Raw genomic sequence first — 7,725 nt, 5'->3', positions numbered from 1 at the left:
CATGGAGGGGATTGTAACCATGGCAATGAGATGATATACAATAGAATGAATGTAAAACTGATGTTCTCCCATGTAGACTATCACATAATTCACAATAAAACATTTAAGAAAAAAAAAAAAAGATGTAGTGAGGTTACACTTCAATAGGAGAAAAGTCTAATCTTGTGAGTAAAACCCATTAAGATGTGAACTAGTCACACAAGTATTTATACACCATGGTGATAAGGGCCATAAACGAGAAACATAGCGCTCTGAAGTATGCCCAGAGAACATAGCATAAGGGAGTCATCATTTGGGAGAGCAAAAAAGGTTACTCTGAAGATGTGACTTTTCAACTCAGCTCTCACAGAAAGTTTAGAAGTGTCAGGTGAAAAGAAGAAGGGAACAAAAGTCTTCCATGCAGAGTTAACAGCACATGCAAAGGTCCTGAGGCAGCTGCACAGAGAATAAGGAAAACAGGGATGCAAGGAAGAAAGGTGTGCAATCCAGATACTGTCCGGCAGTAGTGATGAGCGGATCCAGAATCGTGCATAGTTTCTCACCTGGTCCTGCTTCATGGCCAGTGCCATCTGTCATCAAGATGGCCAACCAGAGTGGCCATGGCATTCAAAAAACCCTTATCAGACTATGGAAAGTCTGAAACCATGGTTTTGGCTTTGTTAGCCCTATGATCAACTCAACCAAAGAAAAGAACTATCTTCAATTTCGCTTCTATTTTAGTTGGCATCCAATCTTGTGGATAAACAGCACATCTGGAGGCCCAGGACATGGTTAATCATTTGATGCACCATCTAGGACCTTTCTCTTTGTCCATTTTTTCAGTGGTGTGGATCATGACAAGTTATGGATCACACTGAGAAGAACAGGTATTCCAGACACTTAATCATGCTCATGAGGAAACTTTGCGCAGTTGTACGAACAGACCAAGGGGATACTGAATGGTTTAAAATCAGGAATAGTGTTTGCCAGGCTTGTATTCTTTCACCATACTTACTCAATCTGTATGTTAAGTACATAATCCGAGAAACTGGATTATCTGAAGAAGAACGTGACATCAGGATTGGAGGAAGACTCATTGCCAACCTGCGACATGCTTGCTGAAGGTGAAGAGGACTTAAACTACTGACTGATGAAGACCCAAGACCATAGCCTTCAGGATGGGTTGCACCTCAACATAAAGAAAACAAATGTCCTCACAACTGGACCAGTAAATAACATCAAGATAAATGGGGAAAAGACTGAAGTTGTCCAAGACTTCATTTTGCTTGGATCCACTGTCAACACTCACAGAAGCAGTACTCAAGAGATCAAATGACATATTGCACAGGATCACTTTAAAGTTTTGAAGAGCAAAGATGTCAGTTTGAGGACTAAGGTTCATCTGACCCCAGTCATTGTATTTTCAATAGCCTCATACACATGTGAAAGTAGTGCAATGAATAAGGAAGACCATACAAGAATTGATGCAGTTGATTTATGATGTTGGAGAAGAATAGTGAAATTACCATCGGTTCCAGAAGAACAAACAAGTCTACCTTGGAAGATGGACAGCCACAATGGTCTTTAGAAGCCAGGATGGTGAGACTTTGTCTCTTATATTTCAGACAAGTAAGTTATCAGGAGGGACCAGTCCCTGGAGAAGGACATCATACTTGGTCAAGTTGAGGATCATTGAAAAAGAGGAAGACCTCCTAGGAGATGGACTGACACAGTGGCAGCAGTAATGGCCCCTAGCTCAGCAGCAGGTGTTAGGATGGCACAGGACCGGGCCCGTTGTACAGAGGGTTGCTGTGAATTGGGACCAACTGGATGGTACCTTAAAGCAACTTGTCTTTTTTAACTATCTCTAAGGAGCTCTGGTAGCGTAGTGGTTACGAATCGGGCTGCGAGCCTTAAGGTCAGCGGTTCGAAACTACCAGCCGCTCCGCGGGAGAAAGATGAGGCTTTCTACTCCCGTAAAGATTTACACCCTCGGAAACCCTGTACAGGGTCGCTATGAGTCGGACCCGACTCGATGGCACTTAACAACAACAACACACCAGGGTGCAAAAGAGAGAAGAAAAGCCAATCTAATGATCCAATAACTTCATAGCAGGTGGTCTGATAGAGAAAAAGATTTAGATCATCAAAATCTGTACAAAAGCTTAACAAAACAAAACAAAACCACCCCAAACCAAGAACACATCTTGACTGTTGTTGTTGTTATGTGTCATGGAGTAAGTTCCGACTCATAGCGACCCTGTACAGGGTTTCCGAGGCTGTAAATATTTACAGGAGCAGAAAGCCTCATCTTTCTCCCCGAGAACAGCTGGTAGTTTCGAACTGCTGACCCTGTGGTTCTCAGCCCGATTCGTAACCACTACACTACCAGAGCTCCTTGACTAGGGCACCCAATCTCCAGGTCAAGTGAGTAGAAAAATGTTGAAGCAGGCATAAGCAACAAACCATGGTCCTTCATATATAAGCAATCCATCTGAGATTGATGATGTTTTCACTCAGACAGGCTCTCCCTCTCCTCTCTGTCCCTCCTTCTGTATTTTTCCCTTCAGGTATAAACTTTGCGACAAGCACAAGCTCTCACCCCACAGCAACACTAAAGGAGGTTATCCCTTTTCTATTAGTCGGTACTACTTTTATTCGATAATGTTGTTGTTGTTGTTATTAAGTGCCATAGAGTTGGTTCCAACTCATAGTGACCCCTATATAAGGTCTCTGAGGAGTGGCTGGTGTGTTTGAACCACCGACCCTGCAGTTCAAACCAACCTTTCGGTCCAGTGCTTATCCTACAGAGCCATACGAGAGATCCATGTATTTGCAATAGATGTTTTTTGTAAGTAAAGAGGATTAGCCAAGATGGTCAGACACCTGTTTAAACTCCATAAGGAGCCCTGGTAGTGAAGTGGTTAAAGCCCTTGATTGATAACCAAGAGGTCAGCGGTTTGAACCCACCAGCTGCTCCTCAGAAGAAAGATGTGGCAGTCTGCTTTCATAAAGATGAACAGCTTAGGAAACCGTATGGGGCAGTTCTACTCTCTCGGATGGCGCTGAGGGTTAATGCACTGGACTGCAAGGTCAGTTTGAACTGCAAGGTCAGCAGTTCAAGCTCATCAGCTGCTCCTTGGAAACCCTATTCAGGGTTGCTATGAGTTGCAACTGACTGGATAGTACTTAACAATGACAGTATAGAATCACTATGACTCTGAATTGACTTGATGGCAATGAATTTGTAAACTATACATGGGAACACACACACACACACACATATACATACATATATATATTTTTTACTTAACAACCAAATTTTATTTTCACCTCAATAGGAAACAACCATGTTTTCAAAGATGGCAGTTAACCAACCACACCACTTGGTATTGTAGTGACTGCTGTCCAGTTAGTCCTGTAGTTTCGGAGGCTATAATCCTCAACAGCCTCATGTTGTTGTTGTTGTTAGGTGCCATCGAGTCAGTACTGACTCATAGTGATCTTAAGCACAACAGAATGAAACACTGTCTGATCCTGGGCCAACCTCACAATTGTTGCCATGCTTCAGCACATTGAAGTTACCACTTTGCCAATTCATCTTTCTGGCAGTCTTTCTCTTTTTCTCTGACCCTCCATCTTACCAAACATGATATCCTTCTCCAGCGACTGATCCTTCCTGACAATATGTCTGAAGTATGAGAGATGAACTTTGGCCATCCTGGCCTCCAAGGAGCACTCTGGCTGCACTTCTTCTGACACAACTCTGTTTGTCTTTTGACAGCCCATGGCTCTTTTAACATTCTCCTCCAACACTATAACTCAAAAGCATCAATTCTTCTGCGGTCTTCCTTATTCACTGTCCAGCTTTCACATGCATATGAGGTTATTGAAAATACCATGGCTTGGGTCACACACACCTTAGTCTTCAAGCTGACATCTTTGCTCTTCCACACTTTAAAAAGGTCTTGTACAGCAGATTTGCCTAATGCAATATATTGTTTGATTTCTTGGTTGCTGCTTCCATGAGTGTGGATGATTGATCAAGAAAAATGAAATCTTTGTCAACTTCAATGTTTTCTCCGTTGTTTATTGGTTCAGTGGCAAAGATTTTTGTTTTCTTTACATTGAGATTCAATCCATACTGAAGGCTATGGTCTTTGATCTTCATCAGTCCTCTTCACTTTCAGCAAACAAGGTTATATCGTCTGTATATCACAGGTTGTTAATGAGTCTCCCTCCAATCCTGATGCCACGTTTTTCAACATATAATCTAGTTTCTAGGATTATTTGTTCAGCATACAGGTTGAACAAGTGTGGTGAAAGAATATAACCCTGTTGTGCACCTTTCTTCATTTTAAACCATTCAGCGTTCCCATGTTCTGTTTGAACAACCGCCTCTTGGTCTAAGTACATGAGCACAGTTAAGTGTTCTGTGAAGTATGTAATACTCATACTTCACAATGTTGTCCATAGTTGATCATGATCCACACAATCGAAAGCCTTTTCAAAGTCAATAAAGCACAGGTAAACATCTTTCTGGTATTCTCTGCTTTCAGCCAAGATCCATCTGACGTCAGCAATGATATACCTTGTTCCACATCCTCTTCTGAAACTGGCTTGAACCTCTGGAAGTTCTTTGTCAATGTATGGTTGCAGCAGTTTCTGTATTACCTTTAGTAAAACTTTACTCACATGGGATGTCACTGATATTGTCTGATGATTTCTGCATTCCATTGGATCACCAATACGGATCTCTTCTAATCAGCTGGCCAGATAGTTGTCTCTCAAATTTCTTGACATAGATGAGCGAGTGCCTCCTTTGCCGCCTCACTTTGTTTGAAAGATTTTAATTTGTAATCTATCAATTCCCGGTGCCTTGTTCTTTGCCAATTTCTTCAGTGCACCTTGGACTTCTTTCTTCAGTAGCATTGGCTGTTGATCATATGCTACCTCTTAAAATGGTTGAACGTCCTTCAATAACGAAAACCAAGCCTTGAATTTTTTCTTTAGTTCCCCAAGCTTGAGAAATGCTGAGTGTGTTCTTCCTTTTTGGTTTTCTGACTCCAGATCTTTGCACGTTTTGTTGTACTATTTGACTTTGTCTTCTCGAGATGACCTTTGAAATTTTCTGTTCAGCTCTTGTACCTCCTCATTTCTTCCATTTGTTTAGAATCTCTACGCTGGAGAGGAAGTTTCAGAGTCTCTTCTGACATCCATTTTGATCTTTTCCTTCTTAATGACTTTTTGTTTTCTTCCTGTATGATGTTCTTGATGTCATCCCACAACTCTTCTGGTCTTTGGACAATGAATACGGAAGAACGTAGAATTGTTACATTTGAGCTACGATGTTGGGGAATATTAAAAGTAGGGTACACATTTTATAAGGAGCTTAGAACAGTGAAGGTATACTTGGGAATATACCAACAATAGAGTTAAATACCAATAAACCTAACCCACAAACATTTTTAGTAAAGCTTATTCTCCATGCAATGGTCTCTTGTTCTTTCCTGCCTCAGGACCTTTGCATGTGCTGTTAGCTCTGCATGGAAGGTCTTTCTTCCCTTCTTCTTTTCTCCTGACATTTCTAAACGTTCGGTCAGAGCTGTGTTGAAAAGTCACACCTTCAGACTAGTCTTCTTTGTTCTCCCAAATGATAACTCCTTTGTGCTGTTCTCCTTCAGCACACTTCAGAGTGCCATGTTTCTCGTTCATGCCCTTATCACAATGGTGAATAAATACTTGTGTGACGTTGTAAACTATAATTTATCTTTATTTTTATCCAACTCTATAGCTTAATTCAGACAATATTCCGCTGCTATTTATAAGGTTTTCAGTTACTAACCACTCAGAAGTGATCTACCGCTCCTATTTTTCCATCATGCTTGGAAAAGTGAAGGGTCCTTGGAAAAGAGTAAGGACCACCCACCCCCCGCATTGAGATGGACTGACACAGTGGTTACAGCAGTGGCCTCAAAACATAAAAATAATCATTAGGATGGTGTAGGGCCGGTGTAATGTCCTGTTCTATTGTGTATAGGGTCTCTGTGAGTCGGAACTGATTTAATGGCACCTGGTAATAGCCCTGGAGGATAAGCATTGGACCACAAGGTCACTTTGAATCACAAGCTCGGTGGTTCAAACTCACCAGTCGCTCCTTGGAAACACTATACAGGGTCACTATGACTTGGAACCAATTGATGACACTTAACAACCACCACCACCAACCTAACTATTTCTAAGAGCGATAAAGCACCCTGGTACTCTAATATCCCCGTGGCTCCAGGACTAAATGTTTCTATGATTTCGAGTCAGCAGGGCCCCTCCCTCTGACAGAACATCACGCGGGGACAGCACCCACCTCAATTGCACTGGTGTACTGCTCCAGTCGGCTGTCAATCTTGGAGACCACTGCTGCTTGATGTGTTGACTTGATGCCGCTGCTAAACACATAGGTGAGAAGATGAGACACATGCTATCCATACCAAGATTATCTGATGATTCTCAACCGAGCAATCAAATATACTTACCTTTTCTGCACAGACTTATTCAAAAATTCTGCTCGCTCTTCTATCTAGGAATGGAAAAAGAAAAACCCATCTGGTTAATATTTTCTGTTTATAAACAGTGTTTCTCAGCGGAAGTCATGATCTTCCCTAAGCTTGGTGAATCAAAATGCTATAGAGTATCAACCAGTGGATAGACAAACATGCTGAACAGAGCTGGGGAGGAAGTGGGGACCATGCCCATGAAGAGGCATGAAGAGGTACAGGTTTGACAGATAATATATTTCTACATATGCTGCTACCTAGGCTGCTCATATATCCACGAGTATTGTAGAGTATTGTTGTTATTGTTGGTAAGTGCCTTCGTGTCAGTTCTGACACATAGCAACCCTGCATAGGATTTTTGAGGATCAGCTGGTGAGTCTGAATCGCAGACCTTGCAGTTCAAACTGCCCTTGTGGTTCGCTGCATTTTCCCACCATGCCACACCAGGACTCCATAGAGTACCCAGGAGACTAAGTTATGAAAACATAAAGCCATAACTCAACACCTTGAGTGAATGAGTCACTGGGTCTGGGTCTGGGGCTCAGGGCCATATCCTTGAGGATACCAAGGTCATTTCGTTTAACTTTGTCCACAAAGACAATGTTCTACATTCTACTTTGGTGAGTAATAACTGGGACTTAAAAGCTTGTGTGAGTGATGAAAGTGGAAATGATTAGTCCAGTAGACTAACGGATCACATGACTCTGAGCCCAGAAGTAGGTGGTGCCCAGTTACCACTACCAACTGCTCTGAAAGGGATCACATTAGGAGGTTCTGGATACATTAGGAAGGAACATAGCTCAAAATCAGACAAAAATACCACGTTTACTGGTTGACTGAGACTTGAGGAGCCCTTGAGATGATGGTCCTTTGTCACTTTCAGGATTGGAAGTGAACTCACCCTTGAGGCTCAATTGTCAGCCTCTGTGTGTAAGGTGAACAATACTAGCAAGGCAGGTACTCCTTGGACTACACCACCATTTGAGATCTAACTGGAAGCAGCATTTGGTCGAGGACCAGGTTCAGAAGACAGAAAGGTTTAGGACTGAAGGAGGAATGGAAATGGAAGACCTAGAGAGGAAGTGACGCAATGTTGCAGGGATTGTGATTAATGATATGAAACAAAATGTTAGGAATTGTTGAATGGAACATTGATTTGCTCTTTAAACCTTTGCCTACAAGGAGCTCTGGTAGC

General features: G+C 42.1%; 1 protein-coding gene across 1 annotated transcript in view; it reads right to left on the bottom strand.

Moving 5' to 3' along the window:
- The window catches only part of CALD1 (caldesmon 1), a 62,540-nt gene that overhangs the window by 21,127 nt on the left and 33,688 nt on the right, over positions 1–7,725 (bottom strand). The window contains exons 8-9 of the mRNA XM_006861229.1: positions 6,510–6,553; positions 6,341–6,422 (exon numbers count right to left, since the gene is read on the bottom strand). Coding sequence (XP_006861291.1) covers positions 6,341–6,422; positions 6,510–6,553 — 126 coding nt within the window. The remainder of the gene's footprint in view (positions 1–6,340; positions 6,423–6,509; positions 6,554–7,725) is intronic.

The sequence above is a fragment of the Chrysochloris asiatica genome, unplaced genomic scaffold (genome assembly GCF_000296735.1).
Source record: "Chrysochloris asiatica unplaced genomic scaffold, ChrAsi1.0 scaffold00041, whole genome shotgun sequence".
In the NCBI taxonomy this organism is placed as follows: Eukaryota; Metazoa; Chordata; class Mammalia; order Afrosoricida; family Chrysochloridae; genus Chrysochloris; species Chrysochloris asiatica.
This window is presented reverse-complemented; position numbering and strand designations above follow the sequence as displayed.